This window comes from Argopecten irradians, chromosome 8 (genome assembly GCF_041381155.1).
Source record: "Argopecten irradians isolate NY chromosome 8, Ai_NY, whole genome shotgun sequence".
Classification (NCBI taxonomy): domain Eukaryota; kingdom Metazoa; phylum Mollusca; class Bivalvia; order Pectinida; family Pectinidae; genus Argopecten; species Argopecten irradians.
Genome location: NC_091141.1, coordinates 6361040 through 6380382, shown reverse-complemented (window position 1 = coordinate 6380382; position 19343 = coordinate 6361040). Strand labels below are relative to the sequence as shown.

Genomic DNA, 19343 nt, shown 5'->3' with positions numbered 1-19343 from the left:
CAAATTTACCAGTAATACACAGTCCTACCCTGTTATCTGTGATTTGAATTTCAGATTTCCATAGGAATCCCCTGACGAAACGATCATATCAGACCTTATCTGTGTTTTATATTTCAGGGCTCGGAATAAATTGAAATAACAAAGCCTTTCCTATTATGCTAACACCAGAGAATCTTTCCTATTGGCATTTATAACTTTTTATATTGCAGAGCTCCAGAGATCCTCTTGGGCTTGCCTTTCTGTGAAGCGATTGATATGTGGTCTTTGGGCTGTGTGATAGCGGAACTGTTCCTAGGTTGGCCTCTATATCCGGGCTCCTCAGAGTATGACCAGGTAAGTTGTTCTACTAACCTCAGTTGGTCATTATTCTATCACGTTTTATTATCTTAGGACAGTCTAGATGTATCATTATAAAGTCTTATCTTACCCCTCAGTACTTCCATGCTTCAGGACTAACTATAGTATACCTACAATGTCATAAATGACTCCTACATTGTCATTTATATTTGGTAACCAGAACGTTGACATAAATAGTATTGTTTCCTTCTACAAAAAGCTTTCTCATAATAGGAGTCAGTTAACTTTTTACATCTAATTGTACTGTTAAAATTTGTTATTAACTCCACAAAATAATAATCTTTGTTTTAGAAAAAAATCCCTGGGTTTAATTAATTTGGAAATCAGGGTTTTGTAGATTTGACATAGTCAGTGATTTTGATATCATGAAAGATTGAGTTATCCCTCTCAAATGCTTTTATTGTAATTAGTTACTTTTGACTTTAACATGTTGTACACCAGAAAAATCATTCAGTCTTGTTCAGCTATCATTATTATGGATAATGTAAAGAATAAAAAATATGAGGATGTTTGCCTTTGAATAGAACCAATGTTTATCTTAAAAATCATGCTGAGACACCAAACATGTTTTAATATTAATTCAGTCACTCACTTAGTGAGCGGATTTGAGGCTGCATAACTACCAATAGTTCTTCCTTATTCCGGAATGTCTATAAATAGGTAAATGTAAAAGGAATGAGTCTTGGCGCAAAATTCTCAAAATAAACGTTGCCTACCTAATGAGCTAGGAGGTATGTCATATATATAGATCACCACCTCTGTGTTGAGAGTGAGGTCGTGTTTTTATCTGAGTGTAGAATAATGTTTGTTGTATGATGGAGATAGTAAGTCGACAAGCAGATGGGTCCCTGTTGGTATATTGTTATCGAGGCTTTACAATTGATTAACTGTGTTTTGGGGTTTGGCACCATGTTCCTCTAATGCTGATGTAAATGAATGGAACAGCTAAACTCTGTCTGGCTGCACGGCTAAGCTTCTTATTGAAAACATTGTACAATGGAAAACATTTAAACCTACATCACCAACTCGATGATTAACAACATTGCAGAACAGTCTCGGCCGTCTGGCTGGAAAGCCTACATTTACATTCTGTTTTGACTTGTTTATCTAAAACTTAGCTTTAAAGCTGTATTCAAATATTGACTTGGTGCTTCATGTTATATGAAGTTTACCGACTGACAATATTTAAATATCTGATAATGTATGTTCATTCCACTTAGTTTGAGTGCATTGGTTTTTTGTGATGTTCCAACCTCAATCTGATAAATATGTACATATATTTTCATTCAGTGACTTAAAAAGGGAATCTGTTTAACCTTCCTGGCGATGTTCTGCTGTATTTCTTGTTTTGCACTCAACAAGCTTTATGTCGTATGCATTATTGAATATATAAACAAACATCAAACATTTTTGAAAGAATTTTTTTTTTTTTCTGGCCTAGAACAAAGCAAACAATACACTTGGAATAAAAAGAACAATTAATTCCATATTTTGTTATTTTTTCCAGATTCGATATGTCTCGCAAACACAGGGTCTACCTGCTGAACATATGCTTAGTGCAGCGACAAAGACCACACGGTTCTTTATTCGAGAGAACACGGACAGTAACTATCCATTTTGGAGACTGAAGGTAGGCAATAACAACAGACTGCATTTACCAAGTACCAGTAGATTTACTGATTTTACCAGATCACATTTCTTTCTGCCAGAAAACTCTTTTTCTTTTTTTTTTTTTTTTTCTTAAAACTCCTTTCCATCTCTCAATGAACTTTCCTTATCAACAAAAGCAGCTGTTCATTTCATTTAATAAAAACTCTTGACAGCTTTAAAAAAAAATTTAAACTTCACAGAAACATGAATATATTAAAAATAGAAGAAAAAAAAATATCAACTTTTATTCATAAAATGATCGTGTAATTTTGACTGTTGAGAAATGAAACCTAAAGCCATTAAAAATGTGAACTTGTAAATATCAAGCAGTCAAATCTCTTTACTAAGGGCCCTAACAAGCCTTATCTTGTAAAACTTCTTTGCTGTGATTAGTATTGGTGCTAAGAGCTTTTCCTTCTAATAAATTAAAGGTAGTATTTGGCTAGCTTATTCACACGCCACAGGTATTGTATCACAAATCTGTAGTTATTAAATTTCTGTCAATAACAGGTCTGGTGCCTTGTCCTTATATAAACAGACACACAGTAGACACTGAAAAGGTCTTTATTGAAATGTCGTTAGCACTTGAGTCCGTCGTAGGACCGTAGTGGTCAATCTAGAACAGACCTCTAATAACGTGATAGTTACAGATCAACAACACAATAAATACATATGTGTCCGTCACACTAGTAATCTCTCTTACACAATGATGGCAGACAGCTGTCTTAGTTATATGATCTACGAATCTGATTTACAAAATATAGTTACTTTTATTAGCAAAAAAATGAAAGTGAGATCAAAAGATAAGGAATTATAAACTACTGTGGTTCAGTGTGTATATATATGGAAACATGTGTCTACTGTGTCTTTGGATTGATAGTATAAATATACAATGAAACAAAAAGCTGCTATAGAAGTTTCGGCTGGATCAATATATTGATATACCGATATGTATCGGTTTTCACCAGTGTATCGAATATCGATACGCAAACATACTGTATATCGCTGTATCGTTTTACATCTCACCCTACTGTTTTTGTTATAGAAATAGGAAATTCCAAACAAAATTTATTCTAAAACATCATTCAAGTAAGAGTATTTCAATCAATTGGAAGTGTTTAAGGCATCTGTGTCACCTAGATGGATAAGCAATGCCTTTTCTTAACTAAGAGTACAAATAGACATCAATTAATTAACACAGATGATAAACCGAATCAAATGTTTGGTAGATTTTTTCCTGGTTATAAAATGTTTTATCGAAATTGTCTTTTATTGTCACAATATTCAAAACCATTTGTCAACTGAATTTGAAAAAGAGGTCCACTGCATCGTCGATACATATCGTGTATTGTTTCAGTGTATTGTCAATACGTATCGTATTGTTTTAGACTTTCCAATACCCAGCCCTAATAGAAAATGTCAACATTAAATGTTTCAGTACTGTAACTTTGTTTCAAAACTAAGGCATACTGTACAACATGAAATAAACCCCAAATATTAATACAACAAAATTACTTTGATGCATTATTGAAAGCACTATTGACATCAGCTAATCACAAATATTTGTATCTATGTAATGTTTTTAAAGAAAGTGTCCACAAACATTCCATGTTTTACATTATTATTGGAGTCACTAGTAAATTGCCTACATGACCTATTTAGTATTACTAGATTGTGTCTCACCAATTAAAGGTATTTACATGACTAAGATCACTCATCATAACTAAAAAAACAAAGCAGAATTCTACAAAGTAAATATGACTTGTTGTGGTAATAAAATTACACTTGTCAATGTGAAAGTGTTACGATACTTGTATCAATACTTCTTGTATCTTTCTGAGACTATTTCAATATGATTTGACAAGAAATGTTTGTTTAAAATTTTACAGACTCCAGAAGAACATGAAGCAGAAACCAAAATCAAGTCAAAAGAAGCCAGAAAATACATCTTCAACTGTTTGGATGACATGGCACAGGTAGCTAGGGTAAAATTATTGTTCCTTACTTAAAGATGCTAGATTTGTATATACATATAGGCCTAATGGGCCTTCAATATAACCGATACGCTTGTTTCAATAAGATTTGTTTCCATAGATCTGTGATCAACCCAATAAGTGACCCTGTCCCTATTTCCTTTTTGCCTTTTGAGGCCTTGAGATAATAAAAAGCTTTCCTAGCTTTTGAATCTTCAGGGCTGAAGGAGTTGATTTATTCACTCCTGAAATTTCCTAATAGACCAGCCTAGGGTTTGATTTAGAAGAGCCTATTTGTGTCTTTAGGAGTGAATGAATTAAATACAGACATTAATGTGAATGTTGTATAATTTCTTTTGTAATTTGATTTGTGGCTTACATTGTGATAATGCTGTTAGAAGTTTAGTCTAAATATGGTCTGCTCTAATGTTATCAGCCTGGGCTTTTATTGGGTTGAAAATGGTAATTGTTGATATCAATGTAAAGTTAGTATCTTCAGATGAATTGTTTGTTTTAAGCATATCATATTTATTTATACATGTATTACTAAATATGTGACATAAAGCAGTGAAAAGCTGATTTAAAACATCACAAAATTTCCTGAAATGTTTTTAAACAGAAACAGGATATGCCGGTAAGTATAATAGAATCTAAGCTTTGAATTGAAGCACATTTATCAACTAAGCGTGAGGAAATTTGCTACAAAAGTACAGGAACTATTGTAAACAAATAGGGAAGTAAAGCACTTTTCTTTTTGGCAATTTTTACAGATCAATGTGCCAACAGATTTGGAAGGGAGTGAACTCTTGGCAGAAAAGATAGACCGGAAGGAATTTATCGACCTTCTGAAGCGAATGTTAACATTGGACCAGGAACGCCGTATCATGCCTGGGGAGGCTCTCAATCATCCATTTGCCACCATGGCCCACCTGATTGAGTATGCTGGTAGTAGCATGTAAGTTTGTAAGAAAAATATCAGCTATTGGAGTATATACCTTTTTCGCTGTAATTAGCGCCCAGAGTGCTTAAAATTATAACAAAGAGGGCGCTTATTAGGTAACCAAAGTGAAAGATGTGAATGAAAAACTTCTGAAAATAGTCACCCATATATCAACTGTTTCCGTACTCATGGCAAATTAATCTGTCACAGTAAACATGCATATGCCTTCTTTCTTTTGAGACTTTGAGCTTTAGATGATTACAAAGCAAACATACATAATTGTATTTCTTACTTAGAATGACTATAACAATGCATCACTATTTAGCCAAATTGATTGTTCATAATTTATTTTCATTTCTAACATGCATATATTTGTGAATACCACACATTGTAACTTCAGACATATTTTGATGTTGTAGGGTGAAGCAGAGTGTTCAGGCCATGGAGATTTGTCGGAGAACTGTAAAGAGTATATTTGACATCAATCAAAATGGTGGAGGTCTAATGTCTAACCTGGTACCAACATCCACTGCCAGTCTGACTGTGACATTTAACAACCAGATCAACGCACTACACACTCAGGTTTGTATTCGTGAAATTGTTGCATAACTACAAGTAAAAAGCCATTAATATCATATCAAAACAAGTGTATTCAAATACTTTAGGACTGTTCTGTGTTCACGTTGACCTGACTCGAGGACTATAAATCACTTTTAACAATGGTTACTGTGCTATTTTGTTTCATTTCTGTAATAAAATTAAATCAGAATTGAAATAAATTCTATGAGTGTTACTCTGAAACAACACATGAATCATGCATGGGTTGGAGTAGATTTCTGATTTTGAAAGTTTCATGTTTTATAGTTTTGTATAAAGGTTTAATCAATTCAAGCAAATTATGACAGGATGTTCTGTTTATTGTATCATTAACTAAATAGTCTTAATATTTTGATTAGGACAATATTGTATTGTATCCAAGTTACTTTGTCTTGATCTAATCCTGTTACCTATTGTAGATGGCGTCACAGAACTTGGCTGCTTCCTCTCACCAGGCAGCACCGGAGCTCCAGTACCTCCCCTACCCACTCCAGTCCCGACCCTACATACCTTACCAGGCCTCTCAGGTCAGCCAGCCTCTCCCTGGGGCCAGCCAGCGATCCAACACACAGTTCAACAGAGCCGACCCGTTTATACACGTGTCCTCCATCGTTGTACCAGGTACTCTTCAAGGTAACCGTGATGACCATACCATAAACAACAATGTACATCTAATGAAGTAAAATCATAGTTTGTGTATAGGAAGTAAGGTGGAGTAGGCAGGAATTGACTGATTACTTATTGACTATTCTCTGTACCATTCTACTATATTAGCACAGCACAAACCAGGTTTTAATGACTGATTACTTATTGGCTATTCTCTGTACTATTCTACTATATTAGCACAGCACAAACCAGGTTTTAATGACTGATTACTTATTGACTATTCTCTGCACCATTCTACTATATTAGCACAGCACAAACCAGGTTTAAGTCAATATTTTGATCAGTGAAAAACATGACATTTTGGCTAAAATAAAGTTGATAAATAACCTACTGAGAAATATTGTCACACCTTTTCTTCATTCTATTGTTTTATTGTGATAAGTCGTCGGAATCTTCAGATTTATATTGCATATCCCTTTCTGTAAAACTCACCAGCAACTCTAATCTTTGTACAGGTTTGAGCTCACCAACCAGATATAACCATGTTCCCATGGTGACGCAAGCTGCCCCGACACTACAGTTGCAGCCGCAGTTAATAACTCAGGTAAATCAAACAATGGTTACCATAGAAACAAGATAACGTTGCTATGTTATCATACATGCAAACAGGAAATGTTGGATAAGAATGTGCGTCATCTGCATTATATTCCCTGACTATCAATGATTAGGTATGCCAATTGGATTAGGTCTTCATATAGATATTACTCTCCACAGGTGTGACTGAGGATTTGTTTTGAAATTGATTACTTTGTTTAGGATTTGAGACGCTCTATATGTATTTTAAAAAATAACAATATATAATATTTACTTTATTCTGTTCATATTATTTACATAGGAAATACTTGCATGCGTGTTTTAAGAAGATTTTTGTTTCAAAATGTTGTGTCAGATATGTAATGAGATGGGCTATATATCAGATCATCATCAGCATCATTATTTTGTACCCTCGCCCGTCCATCTGAGATATTAGAAGGTTAAGACTGTGTTGTATGTCAGAGATTGCTAGGGCTGTGTTGCTTATGTCCTGTTGATGTTAATTTGGAAAGGGCAGTTGACTGTTTTGGGGTGTTGTGAGACCACATTGTGTACTAATGAAGCACCCCTCCAGTCTTCCTGTCACCTCATATCAATACGTCAAGGGTTGGTTTTATTGTATTTTAGCCGACAACACAACAGATCACGCCCGTAACAATGCTAGAGGGTGGTAGACCCGTGTTAATGACAGTACGTAATACACACTATGGATTTTATTATGGATTTTGAACTGTTTGTGTATATATCTTTGATACTTGTTTTAACCCCTCTGTGGTGCAGTACTATCTTTAACTGTAATTATATAACACTTCTACTTAACTAGCACAATTATCAAACCTGTTAATTGATAATTCTTCAAATTAAAATACAATGAAAATTGGGATTCATCTTGATGTGATTAATGGAAAATATAGTTATCATCATATTGCTAAGATGGAAAAATAAAAAAATAAACAATATATAAAACTATTGTTTCTGAGCAGGGTTGTTTGGCGTTTTATTCAGATTAATTAAAATTGTTGTTAATAAATTGTAAATATAAGCAAAAAAAGGTAAATTATATGTAAGGACCAAATATAATAATTCATTATGACTTGTAACTCTTTTAAATAACCCGCAAATGTGCATCAAAAAATACCTTTTTCCTCTGCCTTTTACAACATTTTTGGGATAGTTTTAAAAATTAGACCTTAGAGGTATTCAGAGTACTACAGATATAAGAGAATTTTACAAGAAGTCGACAGGTGTTGTATGTGCTGTAGATAGCATTAAACAGTGTGTTCTGTGTGTCCTGTATATGTTGTGAACTAACAGCACATATTGCTGTAGAGCTAACACATTAGACTGTGTGCATCCATTAATGGCCTTCAGTAGATTTAGATCTCCTTGCATGTTTCCACTAGTGCCTGTAGTAGTCTTTTGTTCTGTATGTGAAGACAAGTTCATATACCTATTACCGGGTACCTATTTGTGTTTGGAGATAAATTTTGATTTGTAGTAATGCTAATTAATGATGCCAATATAATGTGATAGGTTGTAAAAGTTCTATATAACTACTTACATGTTCTTTGTGACCCTGCCTACAATACCAGAGAGAGTTGTGTAGTCTGTAGCAAACAGGTTGTTAAATTTTCATTGGGATGCTAGCTGCATGTTCCACACCATGTTCTCGTTCTCATATTCTTAACTTGAAATCATACCAGCATTCAAGATGTAACACAGCAAAAGAAAAAGACAGGTGTCAACTTGTCTAGTTCAGCCAAGAGTTACAAAAAAAAAAGACACCAAATTGATAGCTTTCTAAAAAAATGAATAATACATAAGGCATTTGGATTCATAAAGATTTGATTTCTTTTTGTTGCTAGACAATAGATCCATACAGATTTTTAATTCCAAACTTATTTTTTTTGTTAGACAATACTAATGTCCTTTCAGAAAGATTGTGAATTGAGATCATTGTCTTGTCTGTATCTTGATTTGAGGCAACAATCCACAGGGCAGAAGTTGTGGAAAGAAAAGAGATACTTAACTGCTAATCTTGATGAATAATTTGTTTGCTCTATCATTTGTGTTTGCTTGCCTTTCTGTAAAAATGAGTGGACAAGCAAGCTACTGCTGTAGTCTGATAACAATGAACCGTCCTCGCTCACTTGGTCTCCACTAGTTTATCTCCTTTGATATTCCTGGTGCGTATTGCCGTCATCAACTCAATCTTAAATTCCCATAAATGTTATTAATTAAAACTTCATTCAAAGACCAGGTGGGCTTGAGTAGGTTTTGTTCATTCATATGCATTCTAGAAAAACATAGATTTAGAGATCAAAATTATGTGCATCATTGTTTCTTTTGTTCATTAAACATCTTCACCTCAAACATCTCTTTCCATTAAACGTTGTATGTCTTGCATATTGCTTTCTTTCTTACATTTTTATTCTTGTATAAGTTTGAGTACCCACATGTCTATGTTATCTTATTATACAGAGATAGTTCAGTCATTCCTATAAGAGCCATTTCTATGAATCGCCCACATGTAATTCATACATTTGTATGGAGAAGTAGAGATAACAAGAACATTCACTATCTTAATCATTGAGTCATTTTCTTTAGCAATGGTATCATTATTTTTATGTTATGTTCATTTAGACAGCTGTCTTGACTTGGCTTAAATATCATTTACATAATTAACATTAATTGCATAAATTTTGACAGAATGCCCCTGGTGGTGCATGGCCACATGCAGCAGCAGCAGCTGCGGCACAGCAGGTACTTGTTGGGTCATGGCAGCAGCTTCCCGGCCTACCGACACAGAGGTCGGTCCAGCAACCCTTACTCACGGACACTTTGGCTTCACAGGCTCTCCCAGACAGTTGGCGACAGTCCATCGTACTTGACAGCTTCGACCAGTCCTCGTTGGCTCCTTTGGTAAGATAACCTGTTAATCATTTGGAGTAAACGAAGAAGGAGAATAAAAGTATAATATAAAGATCAGTTATCATGGTATTAAATGTGTTTTTACGTACCATATTAACTGATTATCCTAAAATTCCTTAAAACATTTGTTTTCTTTTTTGTTTAATGTTGTTGCTGTTTTACTGATTGCTGTGTATTGTAGGGGTCAACGTCGCAGCAGTGGAACATAGGGATGGTTCCTACAACCTATAGTCTGAGTGGGCAGCCATCCTCCTCTCAGTCGAGTAAACGACAGACAAAGCAAGGGTAGGTAACTCTAAACATTACAGCAGGCAAGCTAATTAGTGAGTCTGGCAGATCAAGTCCTCATTTAAAAACTTGGTTTCATACTAAATGATTAAAAAATAGAAAAAGCTAGGATGCCACTATATTTTAATGCCAGTTAAATCAATGCATTAAGATTTTATTAGCATCTGTTGTGATTTGTAGACGAACATCAATGAAGGAGACGACGTCGACACACTTATCTCCAGTGAAGAAGCGTGTGAAGGAAAACACACCCCCAGACTCCATGCTGCAGCAGGACGCGGCACAAGCTCTCTGTAACTGGTCAATGTCCCAGGGGAGAGAACAACGTCAGCCCATCGTGATCGCAGACACTCCGAGCCCCGCTGTCAGCATCATCACTATCAGCTCCGACAGTGACGATGATGCAGACCACAAACACCACAGTCGCAGGTTAGTAAGGGGAGATCACTTTTATAGGCGACATTTCAACTGTTCACTTATATTGTATTTGAAATGGAGAGAATGACAAGATTTTGTTTTTAGGATTGAAAAGAGTTTTTTTTTTACAATTTTCTAGTGAATCTCTCAGTAGCAAAAATCCATTACATTATTAGGTCACCTGAGACAAAGTCTCAAATGACCTTTTCTATTCGCCTTTTGTCCGTCGTCGTGTGTCTGTTAACAATTTACATTTTCGACTTCTCCAAAATCGCTGAAGCAATTTCAATGAAATTTTGCAAATACCTTCTAAGGCATAAGGCCAATAAAAATTGTGAATTATATGACCCCAACTCCCTAAGGGGCTGTAGGAGGGGCCAAAAGGGGTAAAATTGATTAAAATTTCAAAAATCTTCTTCTCCACTCACAGATGTGGTAGAATCAAATACTCTTCATAGATAGAAAGGTCTCCAGGCCCTCTACAAAAATTGTGAATTATATGACCCTGGGATCTCTCGGTTTCCCCCTCCCATTTCCCCCTTGGGAGGGGGTTAAGTTTACTATTGTTAATATAGGGAAAACCCATTTTTGAGCATTATTTGGTCATTTATAATAGGGAATTATGTCTTATATTAAATCTTGGGCCTCTTGTTTTCAATTTTATATAGGGAATGAGATATGTGTCATTGTTGATTTGAAATAAACCAGCTTTTGTAATAATTTTAAAATGTTTGACAAATTACTGAATTTCAGGGGCAAAAATAACCAAGGAGTCCATTTTGTACAGCCCACTACACGAAATACACAAGCCTTCACCTCCTCTTTGGCAAGTTCAGCAGCAGACTCTTTCGGTAAGTGGAAGTAACGTGTTCAGGTGCTTTGTCCATTTGCAATATGCTTTATATAGAACTTCATTATAGATAAAAAATTTCTTTCAGATTTTTCCAATTACTTCATATTAGATGATACAAAAATATTTCTGATGTATTATTTTACCATTATCTTAAATTTGATAAATTTTATAGTTTTAGATCCTGTGAAATTGACTTATGCAGTATAAAAAATGAGTTAGCAGTTGGTGAGTTTTTGTTTGTGTTGTAGACTCTCTGAGAGGGAGGAAGAACAATAGTAGTGTGATAGTGGCTGACACACAGGACAATGAGTTGGACGTGAATATCAACTCCTACAACAAAAAACAGATTATCCTCACGCCCATCAAACATGAGGAGGTGGAACGGTCCACTCTAGCCACAGACCCATCCCAATATTTGTACAGCAGCAGTTTGGACCTGCCCAGTACCACTACTACGGCCCAAGTGCCACCGGTAATGTCAAGCAGTTTTGACACCAAGCCCAGAAAAACACGAGAACAGGCAAAGGTTTCGCCTTACATGACAAACATTCCAAAGCAAGAACACTCTGTTCCTTCATCAGTGGGGAGAAATCATGAGAAGAATCGTAGCGTCCGTAGTCCCAAGCTGGAAGTCCGGCTTCCTCCTTTGGAAGTAGAAATCAACAACGCTGCTCTCCAAGGCAAACTTGCTTATGTTTCCCCTACGGTGCGACCTGGACATAGTTCACAGAAGTTGGCTGCCACTCAGAGTATCATGTCTCAAACTGGCCTAGGAGGCAAACATTGGTCAGGAAATATTAACTTTGGTAGTCGTCACACTGGTGGCACCAGTCAGCTTTCGCCTGTACAAGGCAGTGTCTCTCTAACACAGCCTGTGTTCCTAAGTGCTGGTACACAAATGGAATTCAACAGGTTTGTACTCACTGGAAAACATATTTGTCAATGATTTACTGGAAAACATATTTGTCAATGATTTACTGGAAAACATATTTGTCAATGATTTACTGGAAAACATATTTGTCAATGATTTACTGGAAAACATATTTGTCAATGATATACTAGAAAACATGTTTGTCAATGATTTACAGGAAAACCTGTTTGTCTATGATTTACAGGAAAACATATTTGTCAATGATTTACTAGAAAACATGTTTGTCCATGATTTACAGGAAAACGTGTTTGTCAATGATTTACAGGAAAACCTGTTTGTCTATGATTTACAGGAAAACCTGTTTGTCATTGATTTACAGGAAAACCTGTTTGTCATTGATTTACAGGAAAACATGTTTGTCAATGATTTACTAGAAAACATGTTTGTCAATGATTTACAGGAAAACCTGTTTGTCAATGATTTACAGGAAAACATATTTGTCAATGATTTACTGGAAAACATATTTGTCAATGATTTACAGGAAAACCTGTTTGTCAATGATTTACAGGAAACCATATTTGTCAATGATTTACTAGAAAACATGTTTGTCAATGATTTACAGGAAAACCTGTTTGTCAATGATTTACTGGAAAACATATTTGTCAATGATATACTAGAAAACATGTTTGTCATTGATTTACAGGAAAACCTGTTTGTCAATGATTTACAGGAAAACCTGTTTGTCAATGATTTACAGGAAAACATGTTTGTCATTGATTTACAGGAAAACCTGTTTGTCAATGATTTACAGGAAAACATGTTTGTCAATGATTTACAGGAAAACATGTTTGTCATTGATTTACAGGAAAACCTGTTTGTCAATGATTTACATGAAAACATGTTTGTCAATGATTTACTGTGGTTATAAGCTTTGTAACGTCTTTTACAGAGACTACCGCCGACCCCCCGCCCTACAGGGAAGTCCAATCCACCACTACCTACTGCCTGCTCATCAACAGCCACAAGTGGCGGCTATCCCAGCTGGCATCAGTCAATATGCGCCTTTCTCTCCCAGTGTGGCACCGCCTCCAGCTCACCAGAGCCCACGTCATGTCCAATACACTACCCAGCCATTACCAGCACATGTTCACCCAGTTCTGCAGTCATCCACCCTGCCAGCGGGGCCCTACCAGCCTCAGCTCACCTCTCAGTACGGAGTGGGAACTGCTACAACTGGCCTGTATGCCACCTACCCTCTCAGTCCCAACAAGGGCAGATCATATCAGTATTTTGCATGATTTCTAATCTTTGTGTATGGCAGCTGATCAATTATCCAATTCCTTGTATACAGTCCACCCTTGATTTTCTAAAGGTTAAATTATGTATTGAATATGCATCGAAATCGTTGCAGAAATTAAAATGCATCGAATATTTTAATCAGGTAGAGAAAAGAAAAAGAGAAATAACTGATTTTTTATCTTTTTGTTTATAATACAATTTTATATTGTAAGGATTTTAAGTTTCGTTACAGAAATTATATTATTACAGACTCCTTAAAGCTTGATTTTTATCAGGAATTGTATGGTTTAGATTTAATTGAGAGTGACCTGTATACTAAAATTATATTCTAGTACTATATCGATGGTGCTATTATCAGACATTGAACCAACATGGACTGAGTGTAACTATGGCAACGGAAGTGTGTGGGCTATTACAGGCTACACTGGACATACAGCACAACTTAGGTGCACAGGAGACTTTACCGAGAAACTGGGTGCATCATCATAATTAGTGATAACACTAGCACCTGACAGTTGATCATTGTTGGTGGTGAATCCAGCTGATTTATGAAGGTGGCACTACCCATTGTTATAGGTGTCAGTCTAGGTCTGATTATGGCATGTGTATGCCGTGATAAAAAAGACGCAGGTACCAGCGCCAGATCAATCCACCAAGTATAGGTGGCAACACAAGCACCTCCAAGGCCAATAATCAACCACGGTGCAGTGAGGCATGGCTTGGTTGTGATCTTTAAAATGAAGCATTTCAAAATCTTTAAAGCAAGACAATGAAATACAAAATATTGGCAAAACATTTGATCAGTGTTTACAAGGTTTCAATTCAATGAATATTTCAACTAATCCAACAGATTAACTGGAATTTCAGTACTAAATATTTTGAAATTGCTTTAAAGATTTTGATATATTTCATGCTTTTTTTTAAACTTTGATGTATCTAAGGAGAGTTAATTGTCATCATGCTTACAAATTTATATATGGTAATCTTGGAAGTTTGTTTTTCAATCTTTAAGTGATTTTATATCAAGTGTTTATTGTCCTGTGTCCATTTGTTTACTCTATCCACAGGAGGACGGTTCTGTGTTGCCCACACATTTGATGTTTAATCCACCATTCTACTCTGCGGTATAGGGTCATCACAATTTAGACATGAGCATTTATGTGGTTTATATGGCATTAGAATCATTAATTTATCATCTTAACTTTTATTCTGTGAATATTCATTATTCAATTTTTAGGAGTGACTCGACATGAAATCAATGGTAGGCATATTAGACGTACAGTAAGAAGCTTATTTCGTTTGATGTAGTTGGTCTGCTGGTGTTGATTAGCGAAAGAAAAGGCACACAGAGTTACAGTAGTAACACAGATGTTATAGCACATTTTTCTCGTAATATTCCCTTTTAATGCTTTTATAATATTAAACCTGATGCATAATTTATAATCTTTTAGCACCCATTTTCTTTTTATTAGATAGTGAATTTTATTAAACAGATATTTGATATTTTATCTAGAGATAGCGATACTCGAGTGCCTTCAAACGTTTGAAGCTTATAGGGAATGTTTAAGCAGACATATGGTAATGACTACATACAGCAGGATTGGATCCAGACTGCGGACAATGCTGAGGGTCCAATATTAACCTGAATTGGTTCACACACCGTCAGTGGATCATACATGTAAATTGGTTTTCTCCAAATACGACATATGCATGGAAAAGAATTTGAAACCCAATACTTATATTTATAAGCTGGTTTAAGATGGGAACTAGACTATGAATTTCCATAAGATAGTCAAAAGGAAAGAAAAATTTAGATGAAATTGCATACAAATCTACAGATTAATTAAAAGCTTCACATTTTGTGGGGGTGTATTCCCTGACAACTTTTCGAGGGAATTTGATATTGAATCTGGTGTGAAAGAATTTCTTTCAATTGCATGTTTGAATACGGTTTGACTGGATTTTGATACCAAGTTCTGCAGCATATGCTTTGATGGTATATTTCTAATGGCCTAGAAAGTAAGATGAGACATTTCTAGGTTGAATTGTTCTACTGTGGATCTTGTGTCTTGTCACTCCTGTTTTATTACGGTCACCTCCTAATCAACAGTATTTACACCATCGTATCATAGTGATGATTAATTTTGTGCAGCTGTTCTTTATCTGGTAACGTCGTCTTGTTTTAATATGCTTGAATTTGTACAGTGTAAATTTTATCTGGTAGTGCCTGTGATTACGGAGAAATTCATAAATGGAGAAACACACCACAGTTATTTGTGTCGATGAAATGTGTTTGTCAGAAAGTCAAATCATACAATATGCCAATACAATTGTAGCGAATATATTATATTATTATCATATATATATATTATTATATATTATATATCAATCAAGTGCACTATTTTTCTAACAAGTGATGAATTGTAAAGACAATATATAAATATGGATATTATGTAAATTAGCATTTTATGATTGTTGTATTTAGATGTAATTGTATTTGGTGCACATAGTGTAAAGTCTTTCTCTTGTATTTAATTATCAGTCCATTATATACCATAGCAATACCGCTACTTAGTCCATTATTTATAGTCCTTGTGTAGTGCCCCTCTAACTCTGTCTAGTAGCTTTTGTGTCTGAGCCATATATGGTGCCATTGTTACTCTAATTGTATTAATATTATATCTATTATTATATATATGAAAACAAGTTCAATAGGGCTTTCTAAAAGTCCATGTACAGTAAAATGAGCTATATTTTTAAAACCTGGGAGAAGTTAGCAAGAAAGAAGGAATGATGAATGAAATGTATGATATTCAAAAGAGTCATTATTTTGGGGTTTTACTTTCAGTTTATTTTTTTCTCCTGAAAAATTGCCTAGAAAAAATAGCCGTTCAGAGTGAAGGCCATTTGAGATGCGATGGATTGAGAATTTATATTATGCGGTGATATGTAGATAAGAAACTTTCCCCCTTGACGAATAATGTATTTTACATACATAGATGTAAAAGTAGCGGCCTTCGGGAAATGTTATTGACCAGACACCTGTGTTTGTGTTTATGCACATAAACCATTGTGATACTCAGTGTTTGTACAAATTTGAAACATTATGCCAAAGTTTGTGTAGATTTTCAATTGTTGACATAGCGTGATGGTAATATCATTGTACGGTCAGCATCATCTTGTATATATTTATGTATGTTGTTTAACTGTGTGTTATGTAGGCCAGATCATGTTTTTAACACTTGCCAGTATTTCGGATGTGGATAGTCTTTCATACCTATTTCCTTGTTGTTCAGTCTTATTTTTTCCATAGACATTTACATATACATTGACCATGATAAGTGGATTTTCCAAAATAGTAACGTTACGGAAACTATCGGTAATCATTTTCCAAAATAGCAACGTTACAGAAACTATCGGTAATCATACAGAGCTTAGATAATGTTTTGGAACATTTAGGGAAATAAATAAATTTTTGGGTTGAAAGTTTTATTCTTCAAAAATAAAAAGATGTTACTAGAGAATAATTTGAATGGATCAGGGCTGAATGTGTGGCCCTAGCAGTGGATTGTGATTAAGAAGTACTGCCGTAACTTATTCTGTCCCCAGTGTTTAGACCCGTTACTAGCCATCACTGCCACTTCACACATTGGGCATCAGTATTCCTTGTCACTTACATATGTGTTCAGATATTAGGTAGAACTATCATTGCAGATTGTTTCAACGAAAAAAAAAACCCTGTTCATCTCATTTCAAAATATTGTCATGTAATAGCCATACATGAGTATGATCGATTGAAGGTTACATACTGTAGTCATAGAAGCAATAATGATTTCAGTTTTGTCTATTCAAGTTCATTCATGCTGCTTTGCAAGTTTATACCCTGAATTATGGGTGTGATTTTTTGGTGCAATTTCGATTCCATTCCTCATAATAATGACGCTAATCTCGTATGTAATCATGTATTAACTTGGCTGCCATCCTGCTAACTCCGTTACCATTACCGAGATATAACATCATCACAATAACCACATCTTACATGGCATGTTAGTTACCTATATAAATCAACCTCAGTAAACATGGCATGTTAGTTACCTATATAAATCAACCTCAGTAATCCCATTAAAATGTTAGTTCTTATTATATTCATTCACACCTTCAAATCATTTTATTAAATGTATCAGTTTGGCTCAATAGGTACTATTATTCATTTAAGTAACAGCTACTGTTGTCCTAACTAAACAAAGGTAATTGATTTGTGTGCAGTTAAGAAATAATGTTTACCATATATCTAGAGACACCTTAGACAGAATTTAGACTTCCTACTGACAAATAACATTTAGTACATACATTTAGCACATACATTTAGTACATACATTTAGTACATACATTTAGTACATACATTTAGTACATACATTTAGTACATACATTTAGTACATACATTTAGTACATACATTTAGTACATACATTTAGTACATACATTTAGTACATACATTTAGTACATACATTTAGTACATACATTTAGTACATACATTTAGTACATACATTTAGTACATACATTTAGTACATACATTTAGTACATACATTTAGTACATACATTTAGTACATACATTTAGTACATACATTAGTACATACATTTTAGTACATACATTTAGTACATACATTTAGTACATACATTTAGTACATACATTTAGTACATACATTTAGTACATACATTTAGTACATACATTTAGTACATACATTTAGTACATACATTTAGTACATACATTTAGTACATACATTTAGTACATACATTTAGTACATACATTTAGTACATACATTTAGTACATACATTTAGTACATACATTTAGTACATACATTTAGTACATACATTTAGTACATACATTTAGTACATACATTTAGTACATACATTTAGTACATACATTTAGTACATACATTTAGTACATACATTTAGTACATACATTTAGTACATACATTTAGTACATACATTTAGTACATATACATTTTAGTACATACATTTAGTACATACATTTGTACATACATTTAGTACATACATTTAGTACATACATTTAGTACATACATTTAGTACATACATTTAGTTACATACATTTAGTACATACATTTAGTACATACATTTAGTACATACATTTAGTACATACATTTAGTACATACATTTAGTACATACATTTAGTACATACATTTAGTACATACATTTAGTACATACATTTTAGTACATATTAGTACATACATTTAGTACATACATTTAGTACATACATTTAGTAATCATTTAGTACATACATTTAGTACATACATTTAGTACATACATTTACATTTAGTACATACATTTAGTACATACATTTACATACATTTAGTACATACATTTAGTACATACATTTAGTACATACATTTAGTACATACATTTAGTACATACATTTAGTACATACATTATATACATACTTAGTACACTTTAGTACATACATTTAGTACATACATTAGTATCTACATAGTACATACATTTAGTACATACATTTAGTACATACATTTAGTACATACATTTAGTACATACATTTAGTACATACATTTTATACATACATTTAGTACATACATTTAGTACATACATTTAGTACATACATTTAGTACATACATTTAGTACATACATTTATCGTACATACATTTAGTACATACATACATACATTTAGTACATACATTTAGTATACATTTAGTACATACATTTAGTACATACATTTAGTACATTGTACACATTTAGTACATACATTTAGTACATACATTTAGTACATACATTTGTACATACATTTAGTACATACATTAGTACATACATTAGTACATACATTTAGTACATACATTTAGCACATACATTTAGCACATACATTTAGTACATACATTTAGTACATACATTTAGTACATACATTTAGTACATACATTTAGTACATACATTTAGTACATACA

At 34.0% G+C, this 19343-nt stretch overlaps 1 protein-coding gene across 7 annotated transcripts in view; it reads left to right on the top strand.

Moving 5' to 3' along the window:
* LOC138329202 (homeodomain-interacting protein kinase 2-like) overlaps positions 1 to 17574 on the top strand; it is a 34572-nt gene extending 16998 nt beyond the window's left edge. For 2 of the 7 annotated variants that reach the window (XM_069276016.1, XM_069276017.1), the window contains exons 3-16: positions 210 to 333; positions 1865 to 1987; positions 3897 to 3992; positions 4751 to 4935; positions 5340 to 5502; positions 5937 to 6150; positions 6639 to 6727; positions 7345 to 7407; positions 9427 to 9639; positions 9830 to 9933; positions 10117 to 10365; positions 11107 to 11204; positions 11455 to 12118; positions 13027 to 17574. In XM_069276016.1, the coding sequence (XP_069132117.1) occupies positions 210 to 333; positions 1865 to 1987; positions 3897 to 3992; positions 4751 to 4935; positions 5340 to 5502; positions 5937 to 6150; positions 6639 to 6727; positions 7345 to 7407; positions 9427 to 9639; positions 9830 to 9933; positions 10117 to 10365; positions 11107 to 11204; positions 11455 to 12118; positions 13027 to 13375 (2734 nt within the window). In that variant the 3' untranslated portion in view covers positions 13376 to 17574. The remainder of the gene's footprint in view (positions 1 to 209; positions 334 to 1864; positions 1988 to 3896; positions 3993 to 4750; positions 4936 to 5339; positions 5503 to 5936; positions 6151 to 6638; positions 6728 to 7344; positions 7408 to 9426; positions 9640 to 9829; positions 9934 to 10116; positions 10366 to 11106; positions 11205 to 11454; positions 12119 to 13026) is intronic. The other 5 variants (XM_069276018.1, XM_069276019.1, XM_069276021.1 and 2 more) reach the window with 5 other exon arrangements.
* The last annotated feature ends 1769 nt before the right edge of the window (positions 17575 to 19343 follow it).